We start from the raw sequence: 25,754 nt of genomic DNA on the forward strand, positions 1-25,754 counted from the left end.
CAATTTTGAAGACGGAATGAGACTGATAGAAGTCTAAATATAGGAAATGAAGAAAATGAACAACTTTTCATGTAGTAACAAGATAAGATATTCAAAACTTTGCACTGATATCTTTCATATACTGAAAATCATTAATCACTGCAAAGGACCAAAGCCCCTCGTTCTGTCTACATTATGCAGCATAGTTCAGCTTCCATTGCTACAGGTCTGCTTTGACATTAACCTACTTTTTATGCTATGCTTCCACAGTTACAGAATTCATTATAAAGGTGGAAGCAATTTACATTCTATTTTCTATGGGCATCGTTTACAATGTTAGAGGTGCTTTGCATAGTAGCATACTATGGGGTACTTATTCTGCCCTCTATTCTCAGGTCTCACATAATACTGTACAGGGTGTTTTCATCTTCTGTACTGGCAGCTTTTGTGATAATTTATGTAAGATATAACCCTGCTAAATGCACTGTGCTTTTTCACATATCAGTCATACTACTTTTAATTATCACAATCTTTTTTTCTCTTAAAATACAGTACTGTACTTCAATTTCTTAGTGTCCTTACAAGAATATAGATTTTCATTACATAGTGCTTATTTAGAATCGTGCCATATAGTATTCAATATAACTTGCAATTCACTATGCAATATAATTATTTAAGGACCAATATTTCCAATTCAGTATTAACATACACTATCACAGTGTAACACAGTTACTGGTATGTATTTCATAATTATATACTGTAATACATTAATCCTGTTGGCCTGATTCCTTGTAAGGCAGTTTACCTCCTCTGGGTCACTGTTTTATAACCAGTTTAAATTCCACCTCATATGAGGCTTGCAGCTTGGCCTGTGCAGACCTTCACTGTGTCCCACATGAAGTCTGTAGCTCAGCAAGGGTCAAGAACCATACACAACTAAGGGAGACTGCCAGTTGTCCAGATTTCATCTACCATAACTTAAAAAATGAGTCAGTCCAGTACAATCTACCATTTTTCTAAGTAACTATAAGAAAAGCACACAAGATATATACAGTATATCAATATGTTTATCTCCTCCAGTGTAAAATGACTACCAGTACGGTAATTAATAAAACCCACATCATATTAAATAGTACTGGTAAAGTGAATTTTCAAATATTAAAATTCTAAAAACACAATTGCTGCAATCACCACAACTATCACCAAATGTTGCTTAATATTTCTGAGGTAGGTGAAGCAATCTGAAGATAGCGCTGTCTGTTAGGACGGTGTTTACGGTTTTAAACTTTTTTTTCTTTTTAAATCAACCAAATTACCAAAGTTATGTTTCCAGTTTTCTTTATAAACATCCATGACTGTTTTGTCTAAAATAGTGATTACATGACTTTTATCTCTTGCCCGACACCCACTTGAAAATATACATGGAATAAAAACATAACTGAGCTCAAATATAAATATTTGCAACATTAGATTATCCAAATTCACTTTCTGCGAGGTATGCATAAGAGGATATCTCCTGTTACATATCATTGCAAGCCCAGTTACACAACATTCAAATGCCTTATTGTGTGACACATGTAGTATTAATCTGCATGTATATAATACCATGTACAGTAATACCACATGTATCACCACTAGTTTTCTTGCATAATGACTAACTGTGTGTATTCTGATGTAGTAAGTGTACTGTATTTATTCTATGAGGGCTGAAATCTCTAGAGGCAAACTTACAAATTTAATTACATATCAGTAAGATAGGTGAGTCATGTGTCTGTATTTTTGTCAGGTTAGGAGTGCTCCCTAACACCTTTTCCTAAGTGCTTTTGTCTGCTTATTGCATCTTACTGTCCTCCTTCATTACATCAGTCTTTCTAATGCTGCCACACTCCACATTTATAACATACAAAAAGATATTAACTGGCATATCCAAAAATAAATCGTTAAGGATGCAGTGCTAGGAGCATCCTTAACCCATACTGCGCTAGCAACGTAGATCAATGTCCCCTTCAGAATCGCCAGTGGCATAGATATACATCCTGCAACACTGAGAAGTTGTTGCAAGCAACCAATGTATAAAGGAAGGTAATAATGTATCTCACTAACTTCAGACATTTCTCTGCTACGCTTACAACACTGATTTAGGAGTGCGGGAGGCAAGTGACGGTCTTGACAGGCTTATGGCCACTCTGCTCTCACAGTAACCTTGAAGATTTCAGAGGACGAGTGGCATGAACCTGACTTGATTCAACCAACTTTCTGGCTTTGGTGATTACTTTTATTAGTGCCAGGGATCTTATTTTGATGTATTAAGCCATTTTACCCACAAAAAAAAATCCAAAATCGGTTCACAAGCCCGCAGCCGCTCTGCTCTCTCAGTAAACTTGAAGATTTCAGATGTTGAGTGGCACCAACTTTACTCAATTCAACCAACTTTCTGGCTTTGGCGATACTTTTATTAGTGCCAGGGATCTTATATTGATGTATTAAGCCCATTTAGTCAGGGGGTAAAAAAAAATCCAAAATCAGCAGTCACAGAGGGGTATCTTTGTTTTTTTGCCAACGCGGTATGGGTTAAGCAACGAGAATACAGGCCATGGTCATATCTTTGTTATACTGTATATTACAATTTTTAATTTACAGTAATTTTTCTTTATGGTTACCACTGCATTAGTTTCACCATACTTTTTGGTAATGGAGTGGAGTACTGCTATTACTGTTTCATCATTTGCATTATTTTTATTCACTCTTCATGTGGCTGAGGCAGTTGTTAATATTTGGAACACCCCCGATGCTGTATTATGGTTCAGGTGAAGGAAGCCTCAACTAGAGAAAAAGGTTAAATATTTATCATTTGTTATCCTTATTTTCTGCACAGTGAAAGATGTTATGTGCTTTACAGACTCCAGGTCATATGGTAGTGATAATGCTATAAAGTTTACTTCAGTACTGAGAAATGCTACATATCTCAATATTTACAGTACCCAACTTCTGGCCAGTATTGCTTCTAAAAAAAACCTTAGCTTGCCAGTATATATTAAAAACCCAATAATTATAGCTATAGTTCAAGGTGTGCTAGGTTATGCAACTTAGAAAGCATTTTTCTCATAACACTGTAGAGTTTGTATTACATAAACAAAATGTATTCTTGTCCAGTCCAGTTCATGTATGCTTTATAGTACAAGAATATCTGACTAAATGGCAATGCAAACTCAACTAGGATAGCATGTTGACAGGTCTAAGAGCAAGAGTTCCCTTTAATAAAGAAACAAAATCACAATGTCCACAAAGAAATAAGTATGTATGGTTCAAAAGTTTTCAGGAGAAAAAGGGATGCTTGTAATAACACTGAGTGTACCTTTAGTCCTCAAACTGGCTTCAAAAGACAGCACTGGGAGTTGTGGATTTGTTACGAGTCATGTCACATTTCTCAAATGAAAACGGTTATACCCAGTATCACCAAAATCATTACTCTCCCACAGGTTTATGAATTTAACCAAACAAGTCATGGGTGTGTTAGGTTTTAGTATTCTCAATAGTTAAAAATGTGAAAATTACTGTTTCACACAGATCATTGCATTCCCAGCTACTTTTTAGGGTTAGCCAAGAGTCATATTTGACATTTCTTAACAATTAAAATAAAAATGCTGTTGCACTACCAAAACCATTAAAACCCCAAATAGAATGTAAAGTTAGTCTTAGGAGTGATGGGATTTTGTTATATGCATGTTATATTTCTCAAAAGTGAAAATATAAGAATTACTGTACCACTGAGATTATTCAAATCCACATATAGTTCTGTTATTTAAAGCCAGGTCATATCACTTTCAGAGAGGCAATGAAATACAGAGAAAGCATTTAACCCATTCACTAAGAGAGGTCTCCCCAAATCTAAATACAATAATCAGGCAGTAGCAAGATTAAAAGACCTAATAATCATACTACCTGGGTTACTGAAGAAGGCTTCTTATCCATTTGCCATAATTTTTTTTTTTTTTTTTCAATGCTACAGAATATCATTTGCTAGTAGTAACAACAAAATTTCTGAACTTCCATTGTGCTTATGGAATTAATATTTCCACTTCAAATCTACCAAATTCTTTCACCAAGCATACCTGCAGACAATGTATATTTTTTAAGTATGTTTATCAGAAGAGCATAATCACCCTCCTCTCATTCTAAACAATGCAATTTTGCAATATGTGAAGCAATGATGTAAAACACTGATTATAAGATGATTAAGTACTGTCCTGTACAATACTTAACCTGTGTTATTTTTGCCTTTAAAAATATTGTACATACGATCAGAAAAGCATCCTGCATGAGCGGTCCAATGATATCCTAAATGATGATTGTAACTGCTGATGCCCCAAGATGTTTACTACCATCTGAATGTGTGACACTTAATTACACCAGGAAATGCTCTACCATTTTGTAAAAGCATAATTACCAACATGATGTAGTCATTGGGCATCCAGCCATCAGTTGTGGTGTCAGCCTGTTTTACACAAAGTATGCAATGATGCTTCTTTGATCCTGTGTACCATGAAAACATAATGTAACTAATATTTTTTCTAACTGATATAACTGTATGGCACATCATCCAATCATATGGTAACTAATATATTTTCTAACCGATATAATTGTATGGCTCATCATCCACTCATGCGGTATCATTCATAACCTTTCATTTTCTCATTTTAACATAATCTTAAGTATGGTACCAGAAATTAATGTCAACACAGGAGCACATCTCCTTTGTCACTGCCATTCTTCTGTCTCTCAGTTTACAGCCATCCAGTATTACTATGTTACAGTCTAATGTGTTCATGATAGAAGAGGTATCACTTTCTGTCCTTACACAGTATTTTTTCCCCCTACTTTTCCCTTACATAGTTAAAAAAAAAAAAATGATAGATAGATTGATGGTTAAATATGTAGAAGGGCAGTTACAGATATAACCACTCGGTGCTGTCTAATAAAAATATAATAATGAGTACTCATGAAAATGGCTTATGTAGTTAATATCTGCTCTCTTTTCAGCTTCTATTTTCTCTTCATCTACATTTCAGCTACAGTGAGGTCATAGCCATTTTTTTATTTCTTTTAAAATGCTAATGATCACCTGAAAATGGTAATTATCTGATCTTCAAACAGTGCACACTCTGTACATAACATTCATTACTTCAGTAGCAAAACAGTGGTTACAGTCGTTCTGTCCTGATAATATGTCTCATGTTTAATACCTGGAACTCACATGTAACCTCTTCACTCTGAAGAGGTCTTTCGAAAGTAGCTCTTTATTCATCCCACGGGGAACCTCTTACTTTGAAGGGGCTAATAAAGGCTATATCTGACTCCCAGAGGTTGAAAATTCCCCAATAGTATGAATAAAATCATCTGGAGAGCAAGAATTAAACAAAATACATCATCTGGCTGAAGTGGTCAAATAATTTATATTTATAACTAAAAAAAAAAAAATCCCAACCTCATCATTTGATGGGAAATGATTGTGATGATGATAATGAAGACAGAAAAATCACACAAACTCTATTCTAAATACCTAGCATATTACTACTATTAAAAAGGCATGAATCTCTAACATATATGAACACATTTACTCTATTTATTCTAATCTACAAATTTTACTGTTTACCAATACTGTACAACTTCTAACACAGCTGATATTACTGCTCTAGTATATCATGATTACAGTCTGAATATCAAGGCATTTTTGTCTACCATTTGCCTTTCTTGTGTGTCTTATGAGCAGTGGCATAAATAAATGATATCCCTAATAAGTCTTTAATTAACCTTCCACATCACTACTGCATACCGGTGTAACAATTGCCAAAAGAACTGATCTTCTACAATGACGAATACCATGAAGAATTAAATAAAAATCCTACTACAGTATTCTTTCTATCAACTCTCTTAAATGGTGGTAGGTGGTGGTGACCATCATCCACTCACTTGATGTAGTGCTGTCTACTTCCTCCTTCACCTTTATCATTCATTTTCTATGTCGTCCCACCTCTATTCCTAATAATCTCACCTTTCCTGTCACTTTTTATTACTTTTCTTTCCTTTTCATGTGGCTTTACACTGAGTGACAAGCCTAATGGATTCCTGTAAACCAGGATACTATTTACAGTGCTGGGTGGTAAACACAACCAACCCATATGTGTTTCCAACATGTCAACAAGTGGGTTGGCAGATGGATGGTGCCCCTCCCTGTAAAACTACTAACTCAAAGTCAAACGGCCACCCCTTATGGGATTATGGTGTTTGGCTATAGGCTGAACTCCCTTAAATCATAAAAATACTGATCCTATCTGACAGTATGCAGAAAAACAGCCGCTAAACTATCTAGCCCCAATAAAACTGGTATGTAAATGAAAAAGAAAGCAACAACTCTTTGCTGCCATGGACTATCTATCTATCTATAGCCCGATGCCCTAATCCCGCAAAGGGTGGCCGCAGACAAAATGCCTCCAAGTCGCTCTGTCACCCTTCATTTGACTGCCCTCCCCCCACCTCACTCCCCCCTCCCTCATATACCTCTCAACTCCATCCCTCCTCCTCATCCTTGTCTTCCCCTCCCTCTCCCTCCCTCCACTTCACCTACATACACCCTTTTAGTCAGTCTTTCATTCTCCATTCTCTCCACATGTCTAAACCACCTCAGTGTATTTCTCCTAATTTTCTCAACCACATCATCCACCCCACAACATTCCTTCACTTCTTCATTCATCAACCTGTCCTCCACATCACTCCACATGCTTCGCAAGTAACTTTTTTCCACTGCTCTCACTCTTTACTTGTTCACCTCCAGCAAGGTCCATGCCTCATTTCCATACGTCAGGGTAGGGATCATAATACTATCATTCAGTGGCTTCTTAACTTCCATACTCACCTCCCTATTTCTCATCACTGCTTTCAGTGAACCAACAACCTTACTTCCCTGCTGTACCCTTTCAAGCACTTCATCCCCAAAAGTTCCATCCTTACTCATCACACTACCCAAGTACTTGAATGCACTCACTTTCTCCATATCCTCACCATCCAACCTCATTGTGCATTCTGTGACTTCATTCCTCTCAAACACCATAACTTTACTCTTGTTTACATTAACTTTCAGATTCCCCTTCCTACACACTGTCCCAAATTCATTCACCAAACCTTGTAGTTCCCATTCATATTCACTCAACAGTACTGTATCATCAGCAATCAGCAACACCGGAATCTTCCACATCTCATCCTCATTCATTAAAGCCATCCCCACATCCACTACCCTACCTAGCACCTCCTTTACAACCCCATCCATGTATATATTAAACAGCCATGGAGACATCACACATCCATGTTTCAGTCCCACAAGTAGGTCAAAGAACTCACTCAGCTCACCATCCACTCGCACCGTAGCTCTAGCTCCTTCGTACATACTCTTCACAGCACTCAACAATTTCCCCTCCACTCCATATATTCTTAATGCTTTCCACATACCTTGCCTATCTATTCTGTCATAAGCTTTCTCCAAGTCGATGAAGGCAGCATACACTTTCTTTCCCTTCTCTAGATACTTCTTCACTCAACATCTTGGAACAAATTTCTGATCTACACACCCTTTTCCCTTCCTAAATCCCCCTTGTTCCTCCCCAACTAGCTCCTCTGTTATATGTCTAACCCTATCAATAAGTATTCTACCATGTATTTTTCCAGTCTCTTTTTCTCAGTATAAAGGAACAATTATATTGTACCTGATTTTCAGTCCTCTAGAACTCTTCTCTCTTCCCATGCCCATCTACACAACTTCTATATCCACTCCACAACACTCTCAGCCCCATACTTCAGCATTTCACCACACACTCCATCAATTCCTGGGGCCTTTCCTATCTTGATCTTCTTCATAGCTTTCACTACTTCCGCCCTACTGATCTCTTCCTCCCTCCTCTCATCTCTTCTTCTCCCAGCCATTCCCCAACCACTTATACTCGCACTGCTCTCACTCTGTACATTCAATAAATTCTCAAAGTGCTCCTTTTATCGCCTCAATTTCTCTCTCTTCTCCACCAACCATCTTTCACTCCCCTACTATTTCCCCTTTCACTCTGGTATTTCATTCAAGCTAGCATAGATCAACATACTCTGTAATTCAGCTGAGGGAGATTCAAGCACTGCAAGAGTGAACTGACAGTTTTCAACCCTCATGCCCCTAAAAGTTCCTTCAGTAAATCGTAACTGCCTTGTGGAAGCCTGCGTAAAATATAAGAGCACATCCACTGAGGGCAAAAGTTTAACGATGGGGGGGGGAAGCTAAATATATTTCATGATCAGTTTGCAAATTCAAATCCTTATTGTATCTTCATTTTAATCATTCATTTTGCAACTACTGTACTTTATGATGGTAAATAACTAAAAGTAAAATAAAATAAATATTAAAAAATAAAGACAGCATCAGTTTTGCTTCAATTACAACTATACCTGCGCACTGGGGAGTACATTCAGTAACCAAAAAAGTACGAGAAGCTACTGCATAGTTGCATGTGACATGGGCCACACATTCTCTTACTCACTGTTTCAACCTTCAAAATTCTTGACTTCATCACACAAAGTATACCATTCACACATAGCTTTATCTTGTCAGTTTTTATGACACCTACGAGGGACAAACATTCCATTACCTTGCATAAATAAACAAACACGAAATCATTCTTAATAAACACAATTGTTACCGAAATATATAGTTGTTTCCAACTGAACTGATGTTAAATACACAAAGCATATTGGTATTTAAATACAGCAACATTATCAGGAAAGTGAGTCCCAATCAAATACATATTTAACTACAGTACAGTACTTACCTTACTTTCCAAAATTTAGAGGCAAATGCAATCCTACATATAATACCGTACATGCATTATATCAAATATACAAAAAATAGTTATATGTTGTACATACATGCATAAAATACTGGAAGACAACAAAACACATATATACACAGAGAATGAATGAAAAGATAGGCAATAACTCTATCACAGTAAGAATAAATGGATTTGGAGGACTTAATGGCATGCCCTACACACACTAAACTTTGAGTAGCACAAATAACTTACTACTGATAGGTCTTGCAATTCTCCCAGGTGAAGTGCCATCTTCTAAAAGGATACTTACATTTATTAATCTATATTCATATATCACTACATTTCTCACACCTCATCCCATCTGCGGATGGGACAGAGACAGGATGATGATGATGATTTCTTTCAATCTAAAGACTGGAAGAAAAGATAGTACGAGTATACCAGTAGATACTTGAAAAACCCCCAGCCGTTTCATTTCTCTATTCAACTTTACATCTAAAGACACCTCAGCTTCCAAATCCAGGCTACCACAATGATGTTACTCACCAAGATGGGAAGAAAACAAGCCAGATTTGCACTCACCCTTTATCTTGAGCTGCGTGGCTGCCCTGAGGAGCCCTGGGAGGTTGTGTGACTTGACCAGTGTCTCACCCTTGTACATGTAATTGAGGAGACCCTGTAGCTCAGTCAGGCTTACATCACGAAGCACCACCACTGGGTTAGGCTGAGTGATTGTCTTGAACATCTCCTCAAAGCTCTCACTGTGGGAAAAGATAAAAGTCATTGATATATGTAAAGTCCATGTTATAAATCATCCATCTAACATTCTCTTATGCTATTAAGACTTCAGTAAAGGAGAGAAAAACTGCCTAACGTTTTCCATTACCGATGAAGCTGGACTGCTAGTTCCTCCCATTTTATAGTAGCACATACGTGTAAAAAGCTGGATATTTCAGAACACACTTTTTACTTAATTAGAGGACAGCTTCTACTCTGCCCACTTTAACTTAGCCCAAAACTACAGCCAAACCACATAATTGATACCTACTAGAGCAGGGGTTCTTAACCTGGGGTCCATGGATGGGCTTCAGGGGGTCCATGAAGGTCAGAAAAATTGAGAACAATTTAGCGATATTGTGTGATGCCATTTGGCATCATTAGCTTACAAAAAAAACTCGAAGAGTCTTGAAGAATTCTGGTGTTCGCTGATACAAGCCTACCCTCATCTGGCACAGCAAGCTATGGGTGCTCTGATTCCGTCATCTACATACCCTTGTGAGTCGGGGTTTTCAGTGCTTGTTTCTATCAAAACAAAAAGCCGAAATCAACTGGATGTTAGAGATGACATGCGTGTTTCCTTATCAAAGACCACTCCACAATTTCATCTTCTTATTCAAGCCAAACAACAACAGCCCTCTCGCTGAAATGAACTTTTGAACAGAATTAAAATTTTGTTTTGTTTAATTTGCATAAGTTGGATGTATTTCGTTTTTTGGATGGCCATTAGGTTTTTGCATGAAAAAGAGTGAGAAACATAATTCTTTGTAAAGATTGTTTTATACTTTGTGTATGTCATACACTGCATGAGGTAGTTTTCAATAAAATATATTCACTGCATGCAAAATGCTGTGTTTATGTGCTTATGTGCATTTTTGTAGGGAAGGGGTTCATAGCTTTCACCAGGTCCTCAAATGGGTCCGTGACGCAAAAAAGGTTAAGAACCACTGTACTAGAGACAAAGACCAGCTTAAGTGCAGCAACCAATATAAAGAAGACCATAGCCAGCCCTTCCAACTCAAAACATTTCTCCAGAGAAAGAATACTCTAAAAACTGATATTTTAATGAAGGACTTATCACTGTCAAAAACCACACTTACAATACCTGCAAGTGGCAAGAACCAGTCTGTGTGCAGGAACCATGTGACCGTCAGCCATAAGCGTACAGTCAGTCAGCTGGTTGTGACGCAGGAGACGCTCACAGATGGACAGGAATCGAGACTCACTGTTGGACGAACGCAGGTGAAGTCGATTCAACTTCCTAGACCTGGTGAGAAGAATATGACTACAATAAATGACAAAAAGAACAGCTACAATAAACAGCAACCATCACAGATATAAATGGGCTAATGTGGGAGTGAAAATATGATAAATAATTAACATTAATAACTACAAATACTCTTATGCGCAGTAGCAAGTATAATCAACCCAAAATGCTGTACATTTATAGATACTCATGATTACCCCCATCAAACAGTGCCCTACAAAATGAACCATAAATCCACTCACTGATTTTAAGCATTTGAATAAATTTACCTAGAAACTGTCATAGCTATAGTTTTGGAGAACAGCAACAATGCAAGTGACAATGGATAAGCTACAGCTTATCTATTGTTACCACCCTACTTTCATTCCTGGAAAAGCCTTCTTTTCTCCTTAGCTGCAAGTTCTACACCCCTCATCCCACCACCAAGTCACTTTATGTCTTGGTGAGCCTATTGCCCATCCACAGACTGACAATCAGTAACTCTCTTGAGGTTGGCCTTGAGGGCTCTGTACAGTTCATTAACACTTCCATCCACGTCTCCCCGTTCGTCCACCACTCTCCTCATCTTGCTACAAAAGGCATCCCTTACTGCTTGGTTTTCAACTTCCATATTTTCCTCCTAGGTGCATAGTTCCTCTTTTTTCATCACCCGCTTCTTAAGCACCGTGTCACATATCAATAATTTGTGGTGCTGCACACAATCCGAGCTCCCTATTACTTTAACATCCCTCACTAACCTCCTAGCAGCCCTCCTGATGAGGAAATGGTCTATCTGGCTCCAATTTCCCCCAGACTTGTATGTAATTAACCTAATCTCTCTTTTCCGAAAGAGCGTGTTGCACACAATCATGTTCAGTGCCTCCCCAAACTCGAGTATCCTTTCCCCTTCCTCATTCCTTGTACCATATGCACATTCCTCATGCACTCCATTTCCTTGAGCTGCTTCACCTACATGACCATTTAAATCCCCCCTTAATACTATAATCTCATCATCCCACATACTACTTACTACATGTATTAAGTCATCCCAAAATCTATCCTTTTCTATTTCATCCAAGCCTGCTTGTGGAGCATATGCCGATACATTTGCAAACACCAACCCACCAAATAATTTTTTCACTACTACAGTATTATCCTATCACTTACTCTCATAACATTCATGACATACTCCAACCATTTCTCCCTAACCAACATACTCACACCCCCATATCTATCTATCCTGCCCTGCCAAAACAACCTATAGTAACAATCCCTCCCAGCAATCTTTCTGGCTGATTCATCCCTATACCGGGCTTCTTGCACACATCCTACATCCACCCACCTGCTACTCATAACCTCAACCATTTTCCCCACTCTACCCCTCAAACTTCCCACATTCCAAGAAGCCACTCTGATCCCCCTAGGTGATTCAATGTCCTAAGGCTTGCTTTAAATTACATTCTTTAGCATGGTCATAATCAGTAAAATAAGATGGGAAGAGACATGCCACAGGCCCCAACCACTGCACAGTCCCAGGCCCAGGCAATGGAACTGGGACCCCTGGCCCACCAGCCTTGACCAGTGGCTGTAGTAGTGGCCTTGGGGCACCCTGCCAGGAGAACTACCGGGACTCTCCAAACGCGCCTTGGCACTGTAACTGCCCCGCCATTTTACACCCATTGATTGGGCAGCCTCCTGGGGTGCTCCTCCCTGGTTCGGGCCCCTCTCTACTGTGTGGAAGCAGTAGCCTGGGAACTGCAATGCCCTGTACCCTCTAGCACAGGTTCGAGCCCCATCTCACCTCGGCCCCACGATCCATGCTGGCAGAGCCCTCGTCAAGCCTCCCCTTAAAAGGTCCGCCACTAGGTAGTGGAGGGAAAGTTTTCTGGCTGCATGCCCTTGCTGGCTTCAACCCCTAGGACGTAAAGGTGTATGTTGCGTGATATATAAGGTGGATGTGGTTTAGTGTATGAGACAGTTAGAGGAAGCGTTTGGGAGAATATGTGTTAGTGTCACACTGAAAAGGTCAGCAAAAGGGGATGGTTAGGTAGCTATTGAAACAGGAGCTCCAGCTCTCCCTATCATCAGCATTCCCACTCCCCTTAGGAGTACCACTCTGATCGGCTGGTGTTACAGCCCCCTCCTACAACAGCCCACTCAAGGTGATACCGGTACCATTTTAAGTGTTTATTTAACACTTTCCCAGTTCAACCCCTCTGCAGCCAGGGGAACCTTCCCTCTTTCCCCCCTCCCCGCTCTTCCTCCCTCCTAGCCAGCCACGCACTCTAGCTTTTTTCTTTTCCAATCATTTTTTTACCCCGAAATATTTGGAATAGCAGATTTGTCCTTGTACCATTAGAAAGCTGCAACTTTGTAGAATGAGATAAGAGAAAAAAGAAAGTGATTGTCCATAAAGTAAAACAGCTATGACGAGTATAAGGTGAAAGAGCGCACAGAAATGTTTGTACCATTTTTTCTTAAGCATTTTTTGGACAAGTTTTTAAATTTTCCCATGAATGAAAATAGTATCACCACACTAGAAATTCAATCAGGCTATTATCATACCAAATTTCAGGATGCTAGATCCAATTCCTGCTTTATGGTGAATACAGTATTTCTTTGTTTGGACATGGGTCTGCCTCCTAAGACCAATCAAGTGTTAATGATCATGTACATATTTCTCATGTTTTCAGAGGTCCCTCCCATTAGTCCGAAAAAGCAATAGGTTGCAGGACCCTCAGTCCCTTGCCATTTGGATTACAGGACCAGTATCAACACATGTCCAGTATTATTCTGAAAACAGTGTCTAGGTGGGAACTGAATTTTGCACTTAGGCTGCAGTATTAAATCTGCGGAACACATCTAACAGAAATACATGTAAAATTGTCTGTGTTATATGATCATTCAGTAAGTGACTGAATTTTCAGAAACAAAATCCTACTGCACAGCAGGGATGACCTTTAACCTACTGAGTATAGGGATATCCAATTCATTTTATTCTTGCTATATCTTGATTATATATTCACCTAAGAACAGATTTCTCCAACTGGAGGGGTTAGATATGGCCTTAATAATCTCTTTCAGTACTACAGTCCTTCTATAAGTTGAAGAAAATCATCTGGTAGCAGCAACAATAAACAAAAATGAAAGTCGGCTGGACTGGGGGGATTAATTAATCTAAATACCTGCTACAAAACAACTCACTGTTCGCCCTGAAGGTCGCCAAGTTTGAGCTGTGGGTGTTTTCCTCTGAGGTGGCGCAGCATGGAGGATGTGTTGCCATGCTTAGCCAGTCGCTCATTGCACAGCCGACACCACACTTTGTCTCGCCCGTCCTCAGCAAAGTGACGCCAAACCGTCGAACGCTTTTTTTTCACTGTGGGGAAGAGCAGGATGATAAACAATACCTGGCTTTATACTAATTTCTCATGTGGAGACGACTTTATGCCTTATGTAAAGATCTCAAGGTAAAGAAACTAACCAGAGATTTTACACAAGACTAAGCATCCTGGAGAGCAGCCATAAGGTGACCAAGACTGACAAATGTTAGCATGGAAAAGACTTTTAAAATATGTAAATGCAGATGATCACTTACTCCCTGTGAGAGAGAATGATGATGTATGCTAAAGTGCTTGACATAAGCATTAACCCATTCAGCACTATGACTTTTTCATACTCGATCATTGCTACCACCAAACATTTTTATTCAGCTCAGTAGAGATTCCCATCAATGAAGAAATTACTGAAAGCTAAATCTAAATCTTTAGTTCGGTCTCCTTTACTACACCACTTACAACACTGGGTGGTAACCATATAACCAAACCATGCCACCTGGTGGATTAGTGGGTACTTATGACACTCCAACCAGATTGAGCCTGTGCCAGTTTATATCCAAAGGGCAGTTGGGGTTTACTGTTCACGTAATGCCACTTAAGAATGAGTGAGGCTGGTCACTCTCATCTTAAATGTCAGGACCAACTTGCCTAGCCCTGGGTTCCCATGTCTCTCATGGGGCAACACAGGATTAAATGATGAGAAAAAAAAAAAAAAAAACTCATACAGAGGTGGCAACATTATCAATAAGACATCACTGGGTTGAACAGTGTACAGCCAATCCCAGATTGTCTCTTATGAGATGTAAGAACCAAGGCTGGGCTTCCATAGTCAAGAACATTCCAAACATCGTTCGTTTTTGTTCGTTCGTTTTTAAAGGCTCCAACATGCTTGCATGTGTCGGCCTTGGTCACCTAATGGCGGCTCTCCATGCTGCACGATCCATTGCAGCCTCCCTGTTCAGTCCCTTAACCCTAAGGTCACACTTAATGACCTCGTCCCATGTCTTTCTCGGTCTACCCCTCATAACCCCACCCCCAATATTAACACTTCTCACCTTCCTCACCCAACTATCATCCCCCATCCTCTCCACATGTCCAAACCACCTCAATCTACCTCTCCTCATCACAACACCAATACACTCCAGTCCCATCCTACCTCTCAACTCTTCCATTGTAAACCCAGCCCCTCCAGGCCTTGGACGCAGGGACGCACTGCACATCCACCTAATCATTGTCATTTCTGTACGTCTGAGCCGGCGAATGTCTTCCTCCTTCACTGCCCAGGTCTCACTGCCATACAGCATTACACTCCTAACACACGCTGCATACAAAGACCCCTTAGCACGTAGGGAGAGCCCCCTCAATGTCAGGAGAGGCAAGAGCTCCCTGAACTTCTTCCAACCACTTCTTACCCTAGCCACAGAGCTAGCTCCAGCCCCACCTCCAGCACACAACATGTCTCCTAAATAACAAAACTCTTCCACACAGTCAAGAGATTCACCAGCAAGTTCAATTCTTTCACGTCTGACGATCTCCACCTGCTCACCCCGGCACGCCGTACACATAAAATCAGCATTATCTCGCAGTCTACCTCTGATACCACTACATCTCTTATGCACCCATTTATCACACACACCGCACAAGATCGAATTACTTCCCACGCCCTTGTGGCAAACTGCACATGGCCACTCTCCCTCGTCTTTGACAGTACCGCCACCAACCCTAGATATCATCACTTTTGTTTTATCTGCATTTACCCTTAAACCCTTTTGCCCCCATACCATCTCTCCACTTCCTAAACCTTTCCTCCGCCTCCCTTTCATTCTCTGCAATCAACACCAAATCATCAGCATACAACAACTCCCACGGAGTCCGTTTCTAAAGTCACGTGAAAGGAGCTTCAAGTACCATGATAAACAACATGGGACTCAAGACTGACCCCTGATGCACACCAACATTCACGGAAAACTCATCACTCAAATCTCCATTCACTCTCACCTGGGTGTGAGCACCCACACATACATGGCCATAACCACCCTAACCAGCCACTCCTCCAAGCCAAGCTTTCTCATTGCCCACTTCACCACCTCTCTAGGGACTCTGTCAAAGGCCTTTTCCAAATCAACAAAAACAAAATAAAGATCCCTTCTCCTACCAATATATTTTTCCTGAAGCTGTCGAACAATGAATATGGCATCAGTGGTCCCCCTACCTGGCATAAACCCAAACTGCATCTCATCAATATTCACTCTTTCTCTAATCATACCTTCTAAAACTCTCTCCATTACCTTCATTATCTGATCTAAAAGCTTTATACCTCTATAATTCCCTCTTTCCAGGGCATCACCCTTCCCTTTATACACATTTACAATTACACTCTTCAGCCAATCATCTGGGACAACACACTCATAAATAATCCTATTTATCAGGTCAGTGACTAAACTCACCCCTATATCGCTTCTGGGGCCTTCAACATTTTCGGCAGTCAACCCAGACACACCTGCTGCCTTCCCCACCCTCATCCTGCCTATTGCCTCACTCACAGTAGCAGTATCAATCAAAGGCCAGACACTGGATCTGCTGGCTCCAAACCTTCCCTGTCCCAGTCAAACTCCTCATTCAACAACCGGTTATAATGCTCTCTCCATGCATCTTTAATATCCTCACTGTTCACCACTACCCTTCCTTCATCATTCTTCACACACTGCTCACCTATGATATCCCGATTATCCCTCTTCACCTGACCTGCCACCCTAAATATATTTTTTCCTTTCCCCATGATTTAGGTTATCAAGTAATTGTCTCTGTGACTCAGACTTTGCCCTGTATACCTCTCTCCTAGCCCTACGCTTGGCAGCCAAATATTCCTCTTTGCTACCACCCTTCTTCCATTCCCGGAAAAGCCTTCTTTTCTCCTTAATTGCAGCTTCTACACCTCATCCCACCACCAAGTTACTTTATGTCTTGGTGGTCCTCTTAATCCAGCCGCATGTTACATCAGTAACTCTCAAGAAATTGTTCTTGAGGGCTCTGTACTGTTCATTAACGCCTCTGTCTACAGCTCCCTGTTCAGCCACCACTCTCCTCAACTCGCTATAGAAGGCATCCCTTACTACTTGGTTTTTCAGCTTCCATATTTTCCTCCTAGGTACATAAGTCCTCTTTTTCATCATTTGTTCTTTAAGCACCATATCACAAATCAATAGTTTGTGCTGCTGCACACCCTCCTCACTTCCTATAACTTTAACATCCCTCACTAACCTCCTATCGGCCCTCCTAACCAGAAAATAATCTATCTGACTGCTATTTCCCCCAGACTCATACGTAATTAACCTACTGTCTCTTTTCCTAAAATATGTGTTGCACACAATCATGTCCGTTGCCTCCCCAAACTCGAGTATCCTTTCCCCTTCTGCATTCCTTAGACCATATGCACATCCCCCATGCACTCCTTCATAACCTTGGGCTGCTTCACCTACATGACCATTTAAGTCCCCTCCCAAAATCACTATCTCATCATCCCGCATACCACCCACTACACGTATTAAATCATCCCAAAATCTATCTTTCTCTGATTCATCCAATCCTGCCTGTGGAGCATATGCCGATATAATCACAGCTATCTTTCTTCCCAACAGAATTTTCACAACCAATATCCTATCGCTTACTCTCAAAACATTCATAACATATTCCACCCATTTCTCCGCAACCATCACACCAACAATATGAGGAGACAGATATAATCATTCACAGACACATCATCCAGTCCTGAATTTACTCATCAGGAAAGTAGAGACCAAGGGCTAGGCAACTCAGTCATTATCACCTATTTTTAATACTACTGTACTGTACTACTTGTAATACAATTACTATTGTATAACTTATACTACTACTTGAGTGCCATCATTAGCGCCATTCACAAACTAACAAATTCTACCTGAATTATCATGCTGAGGCACATCTTCCCCTCCCTCTTCTCCCTGTTGGTCCTCTGCCACAGTGGGCCAGGTGTCCTCTTCCCCTGCAGGGCCACCCACCACTGCCCCGGCTGGCCCTTCCCCTCCATCCATCAGGCAGGTCATCAGCTCTGGGTGTTTGCCTCGCAGGTGACGCAGCATCATGGATGTGTTGCCATGCTTCGTCAGTCGCTTGTGGCACGTTCTGCATGACACCTGGTGCAAACAGGAAAAAAAAAAAATGCAGTAATCACTCCAATATCCGACGTAACACAGCCACAGGTAGGTCCGGTTATTGGTTTTGTCCGGATATTGGGCCCCAGCTTATGGACTTGTACTTATGGACCCTAACTCAGAGAAACACCTATACAACTCCCTCTGGACATGCATAGCACCTATTTAAGACCCAAATCACACCAATAAGGCACATAAATGACTGAAATAAATGCAAAAGAAACATAAAATGAGGGTTTAGAAGTACTGTACTTTACATCCATTTCAGGTATTTGTCCATCAAAACAAAAATAAATAGTGTTACGAGAAACATGTAACGATTCTCTGTTACGAAATAGTAGCACGACACAGCTGATGATCGTACGTTACGATCGCAAACAATAACAAACTCACATGTGTCTACTGCCCAGCTGGACCTGCTGTGTATTCACGACACAGCGAAGATCATACGTTACGATCATAAACAATAACAAACTCAGGTGTGTCTACTGCCCCATTGGACCTGCTGTATAAAGATCACGGAAAACTGTTGCATAGAAAAATGGACAGTGCCTAGCCTGAGTATCGGTACGAATCGTCTACTGAGTGTCGGCTGCCGGCTGGGAGCATTGAATTGTGGGGAAATTTGCGAATTGTGAGACAACTCGGAAACTTTTTTTCTTGCATGAAAAACCAGGCATCGAAGTAAAATGCGTCCAAATACGAGGACTTCCTGTATATACTTTTCCTATTACACTAAGACAAAAGCCCCTATGATTACCACACACTTCTTTTTCCCCTTTCCCTTTGTACAAGGGAATAATTATACCTGACTTCCAATCCTCCGGGACTCTACCTTCCTCCCAAGCCAATCTGCACATCTTCCACATCCATTCTACTACTATCTCTCCCCCATGCTTCAGCATTTCACCACACACTCCATCAATTCCTGGGGCTTTCCCCACTTTGACTTTCTTCATTGCTCCCACAACTTCCATGCTACTGATTTCTTCAAGTCTTCTCACCTCCCTCCTTCTCCCAGCCATTCCTCAGCCACTTATACTCACATTACTTTCATTCTCTATGTTAAACGATTCCTTAAAGTGTTCTCTCCATCTCCTCACTTTTTCTCCCTTCTCCACTAGTATTCTACCATTTTTATCTTTCACTTCTCTACTAACCTCATTATTTATTATTAATATATTAATATTAATATTATTATTATTATTAGTGGATGATGGATGGATGGATTATTATTATTATTAGTAGTAGTAGTAGTTGTATCACCACTGTCCTAATCAAATATCCTACAAAAATATGTGGCAAGGCACATGAGGTAAAGAAAAAAAAAAAAAAAATCATCATCCTGACCCAACTACAGTCGTGTACCTACAAAAATACTGTAATGAGGTGGACAGTGAAAAGAAACAGGGAAGTGAGCATGGAAGTGAAAAAGTTACTACATGACAGTATTGTGATACCAACTCTAACACATGGAAGCGAAACTTAGACGTTGTTGGAGGGAAACAAGTCAAGAGTGAGAGCAGTGGAAATGAGTTATTTGAGAGGAGCATGTGGAGTCACATAGAGAGACAGACTGACAAATGAGGATGTGAAGAAGCATTGTGGTGTGGATGTGGATTGATAGGAAGCATTAGGAGAAACAAAACACACTGAGGTGGTTTGGCCATGTGGAGAGGATGGAGAGTAAGAGACTGATGAGGAGAGTGTATGTGAGTGAGGTGGAGGGAGAGAGAGGGAGGGGGAGGCCAAGGATAAGATGGAGGGATGGAGTGGAGAGGTATATGAGGGGAGGGAGGTGTGAGCTGGGAGCAGGGCAGTGAAATGGCGGGGGACAGGGCGACGTGGAGGCGATTCATTTGTGGCCACCCCGCATGGGATTAACGCGCCTGGCAATAGACAGGTAGATGGGTGGACAGGATGACTAGGATCTATTATATTTTGTTGGGAAGTAGGGTGGGAAAAAACAATAAAAAAGTAACTAGCTAGAGAACTCAACAAATTCCATTTTACCTTCATGATGTATGGGCCTAAATCCAGAATTATCATTCCATCCATCCATCATCCAATCCTATGTCACCCCACGAGGTGCGTTGGAACCCAGGGCTAGGCAAGTTGGTCCTGACATTTAAGTTGAGAGTGACCAGCCTCACTCATCTCATCCCTGAGTGGCATTACGTGGGCAATAAACCCCAACCATCCCTTGGATATAAACCTGCACAGGCTCAATCTGACTGAAGCACCTTAAATACCCACTAAACCACCAGGAGCCATTATTTGGTTATATGGTTACCACCCAGTGCAGTAAATGGTTTTCTGCTATACAGGAAACCATTTGGCTTGTCATTCAGTGTAGACTCACCCATAGACAGGAAGAAAAGGAAAGAAAGACAGAAGAGGGAGCGTAAGGTCACCCGTGGGCAAAAAAGAAGAGGAAGGAATGAAGGAAAAAAAAGACAGAGGAGGAAGGAAAGAAAAGAGGAAAGGGCTGACACCTAGGCAGCACTACACTGAGTGCATGGATGGTGAATGTCCCCACCTACTACCACCAGAATAATCAACCTTCTAATAATGCATATTTCATCTTAAAAGACAACTCATGCTGAAGAGGTTAATGAAGGCCATATCTAGCCCCCTCCAGCACTAAACTTCAGAAAATCATCCAGATACAACAGGAGTAAAATAGAATAAATCATCAAACTGAAGAAGTTAATGCTAGACCCTGGTGATGCAACTTGAGGTTCAAATATTCTCATACACTTAAAAGCAAACATGGCATTAACTGCAAACAAATGAGTTAAAAATATATCCAGTATCTGGTTTAGCTGGCCTATGTATAATTATTAGAGATTTTTGGGGCAGTGCAGCACCGTATTCTAAGCAGTAGACCTCACACTACTACTACTACTACTGTCTTTATTTCTAATTTTCTGAATGAGCTTAACCCTTTTAGTCTTCTCCTTATCTAAATAAAATTGTCATATTAAAAAAAAAAAAGCAATATGAGGCTTCTTTCTAACCTCTGCATTTCTGGAACACCTTTCATTAACTAAATAAAATTACAGTACTTAGCATTACCAGTACCTAGAATACAATGCAGGTAACCCCTGGCTGAACGAGTTAACTGGGGTACAGTACAAGGTAAATCATTTCAAGCTACACTTGTTAAGCACAAGGGCACAACCCTTTGTCAGTTAAACAAATGATTCAAATGAAAATGTAATATTGCACAGCTATTTTCAAAGATGAATACAGTTACCCATCATTAACCAAAATATCTGTACACCATAACACAGAAGACGACCCCAGGCTCAAGTGGTTAACTGGGATTTAGTGGAAGGTGGTGATGACCATCATCCACTGACTGCATATTTCTTCCTTCACATTTGTCATACTTTTTCTGTGTCCGTCCTCCTCTCTTCCTATTTCTCTCATCTTTCCTGTCACTTTTTATTACTTTTTTCATTTCAGGTGGCTTTACACTGGGTGACAAGCCTAATGGTTTCTTGTAAGTCAGGAAGCCAATTACAACACTGGGTGGTAATCATTTAACCAACTCATATGTGTTCCCTATATGTCAACAAGTGGGTTGGTGGAGGGTGAATGTACCTCATCATAAAACAAATAACTTTAAGGAAAACGGCCACCCCTTACAGGATAATGATGTCTGGCTATATAGATAGATATAACAACTTCATGCTACACTTTACAACACGTAACCTTCTCTAAGTCAACAGCTGAGGCACCTGAGGATGTATTATTGTAATGTACCGTGATGGAATGTGAAAATATTTTTTTACTTGGTAGTCGAGGCTGAAATTGTGCATCATTGTATAAAAAAAAAAAAAAAAAAAAAAAAAATGAAAAAAAGAGACAACCATTACAGTCACAGTTACTGAAGGTTCACTCACCTTATTCTCACCTTCTTCACTGAAGTGGCGCCACACAGCTGAACGTTTCTTTTGCATCTTGCCTACGGGAGACAGTCTCATAAGTTTGGATTGGAAATTTGAAAACCAACTAAAATGACATAGTTTATATTTTTCAATGTCCATTTCTATCAAAACCATCAACATTATACCTATTCTTTCAATATTATAAAAAATTTAAGTGTTATGAGATAAAAAGTACAGTAATTAGTATGTGGTCTTGTCTATAGTAGTTAAATTATTTATTCCATTATCATATCAAACATTACACAGTGCTATACTGGCTATTAACCATGAGCTTAAAAAGTTCCCACTGTATAACAACATAACAGCAGTGGCGTATTTTTCCTGTAACAAAGCTTACAACGTAAAAGACGTTGTAGGCTCGAGAGAAGTCGTATTATCGAAGGTGACATGATGTTTGGTTTCAGTACAGTATATTACAGTAAAAGGACAATTATCACAGCTCAACCAGTACAGTACCAGTATTCATCATTCATTCATTAATCGTCCAATCCAGTGTCAACTCATGAGGAGTGTAGGAGTCCGGGCCTGACCAAGTTTGTCCTGACATTTAAGATGAGAGTGACCAGCTTCACTCATCTCTGAGTGGCATTACATGTGCAATAAACCCTAACCATCCCTTGGATATAAATCTGCACTGACTCAATCCGACTGGAGCGCCTTAATTGCCCACCAAACCATCAGGCACCATAATTTGGCTTTATGGTTACCACCCAGTGTAGTAAATGGCTTCTTGATGTACAGTAAACCATTTGGCTTGTCACTCAATGTAGAGTCACCCACAGGAAGAAGGAAGAGGATAGAATAAAGGAAAGAAAGACAGAAGAGGGAATGTAAAGTCACCTGCAGGCAGAAGGAAGAGGAAAGAATGAAAGACAGAAGAGGAAAGAAGGAAGAAAGGAAAGGCAGATGCCCAAAGCAGCACTACATCATGTGAGTGGATGGTGAGTACCCCCACCTACCACACCTTCCCAAACCAATTAGGCAAGAAGAATCTAGGGGATAAAAGTACTGTACCTACATTCTGTTACCACCTGTTTCTGACACTTCAGTCACATTACTGCACATGTAGCTAATTCAAATTATCATTTGTCTGTTTACCTCTTATGACATACTCACTCTACTAACCCTACAGACACTACATAATGCACCAAGATAAAAGACTTCCAATGCTTGCATTTCCAATCATCAGTATTACACTTCTATGATATGGTGGTGGCAACTTTTATTATTATTTTTTTTTAATAACAGAACTGAGGAAGGAAAAACAAATTAAAAAAAAAAAAATAATAATCCATACACCAGATTACTGGTGTCCTTTGTTCATAAAACATCTGTAACAGTTAGATTTACACAGCTGTGGGTTGAAATTAGGAGGGAAACAACTCTGGGGAAGCGAGTTCCAGAGAGCTGCATTTCGGGGAATGAAAGAATTCTGATAGGCAGAAGTTCTGCAATATGCTGAGTGAGATTCCAGTCATGAGCGCTACCAGATGCCCGTGTAGCACGAGGGAAGGCATGGAGAGGTGGCACCATGGTAGCAACTTCTTCTGAGCATTTGCCATAAAAATATCTGTAAAATAATGCAAGGGAGGCAACATTCCTTCTTACTTGCAGGGGAGGTAGTTTATTTGTAATGGCAAGGTTGTTAATAATTCTAACAGCTTTGTTCTGAATCTTGTCTAGTTGTTTTAATGCAACCTCTCCACATCCATTCCACAAGGGTGAGCAATATTCAAGCTGAGAGCGCACATGACTCTTATAAATTATAGCTAACTGCTCATCAGTGAGGAAGTTACAGACTCTGTACAATAATCCAAGTTTTTTTTAGGCGGTTTTAGCAAGTGATCTAACATGAGAGGTCCAGCTGAGGGCACTGTTAAGTGAGATGCCAAGAATTTCAATACTTTTGGAGATGGGAATATTAGTAGAACTGAAGGTAATGTACAAATCTGGCAATAACTGTCTATTAGTAAATTGTATATACTGTATTTAGTTTTACTAGCATTAACTGAGACAAGACTGTTTTGTCTCCATTCACTGATCGTAGATAGGTCTTGATTTATGAAGATGGCTGTACTGAGTTGAAAGGTAGAGATATTAGACTTTATAAATGGGTGTCTGAGTGTGAATGAACTATGCAGTGTTGAGTCTCTGCGTATGAGTGGAAGGGATTGCGGGTGACAGATAAGAGATCATTAATATGAACCAGGAATAGGGTTGGCGCCAGAACTGATCCCTGCGGCATGCCGGCGTTAACTGAGTGAAAATTGGAATATACATCATCTACTTTTTACTCTTATTTTCCTGTCACTAAACTATGAAGAAATCAAAGGAACAAAAGACGTTAGTCCATAGCAAGGGAGTTTGGACAGCACGGAACGGTGTCATACTCTGTTGAAAGCTTTAGAAATATCGTACTGCGAGTTTCTCCAAGTAGATCAATTGATTGATGGATGGTATGAGGTAGGAGACTGAGTATGTCAATGGTGGATCTTTCGTGGCAAAAACCATTTTGTCTATCACTAAGTAAGTTGTTGGATTCAAGATGTTTAACAATGTGCTTATTAATTAAAGTTTCAAATACCTTACCAAAAGATGTGACAGCTATTGGTCTGTCATCACAGGGGTCAGAGGAACTTCTTTTCTTCGGAATTGGGTGGATACTGGCTTCTTTCCATGAATTTGTGGATGAAGAAGTACGTATGCACAGTCTGAATAATTTACCTAGAACTGAGGCAAGCTCAGGGGAACACTTTTTCAAAACAATTGGCGGAATTCCATCTGGGCTTGGAGCTTTGTTGGTAGGTAAATTGTCTAGGATGGATTTTATGTATCTTGTCTGTACTGTATTTTAAGTGTGGCAATTTCGGGAGAGTCAAGTTCTAGTACTGGGACATTCTGGCTGGTATCATCTATGGTAGAATTTCTGGCAAATGTACTAGCAAAAATATCCGCTTTCCCACGCAGGTCATTTGTAATGTTGCCATCTGAAGATTTTAGTGGGGGAATGGAAGACGACTTATTAAAGTTATTACTGAAAGAATTAAGAGTTGACCTGAATATTCTATTGTCATTAGGGTTGTTAAGTAGTTTTGATGCTTGCTTTTGAAGAAAATTTGATTTAGATAGATTTATTACGGCTTTTGCATGATTTCCAGCAATTTTAAATTGAGAGAGTGATTCAGATGTTTTTGATTTTACGTAAGAGTTATATGCTAATGACTTTTGGGCTGTTGCTCTGGCACAGTTGCCATCAAACCATTTTGGAGAGTTTGATCTTTAAGTGAACTCTTGACTTCTATCTATCTATCTATTGCCAGACGCCATAATCCCGTAAGGGGTGGCCACCTGACTTTGAGTTACCTATTTTACAGGGAGGGGCACTAACCCTCCACCAACCCACTTGTTGA

The 25,754-nt window shown here is 40.1% G+C and overlaps 1 protein-coding gene across 1 annotated transcript in view; it reads right to left on the reverse strand.

The window, feature by feature from the left end:
- The window catches only part of LOC145402060 (uncharacterized), a 100,047-nt gene that overhangs the window by 67,444 nt on the left and 6,849 nt on the right, over positions 1-25,754 (reverse strand). Inside the window, exons 2-6 of the mRNA XM_080274161.1 lie at positions 22,300-22,361; positions 18,136-18,370; positions 14,068-14,239; positions 10,723-10,884; positions 9,423-9,601 (exon numbers count right to left, since the gene is read on the reverse strand). Of these exons, the coding sequence (XP_080130287.1) occupies positions 9,423-9,601; positions 10,723-10,884; positions 14,068-14,239; positions 18,136-18,370; positions 22,300-22,356 (805 nt within the window). The 5' untranslated portion in view covers positions 22,357-22,361. The remainder of the gene's footprint in view (positions 1-9,422; positions 9,602-10,722; positions 10,885-14,067; positions 14,240-18,135; positions 18,371-22,299; positions 22,362-25,754) is intronic.

The sequence above is a fragment of the Coenobita brevimanus genome, chromosome 57 (assembly GCF_032717465.1).
Source record: "Coenobita brevimanus isolate Jiangsu-jjx chromosome 57, ASM3271746v2, whole genome shotgun sequence".
In the NCBI taxonomy this organism is placed as follows: domain Eukaryota; kingdom Metazoa; phylum Arthropoda; class Malacostraca; order Decapoda; family Coenobitidae; genus Coenobita; species Coenobita brevimanus.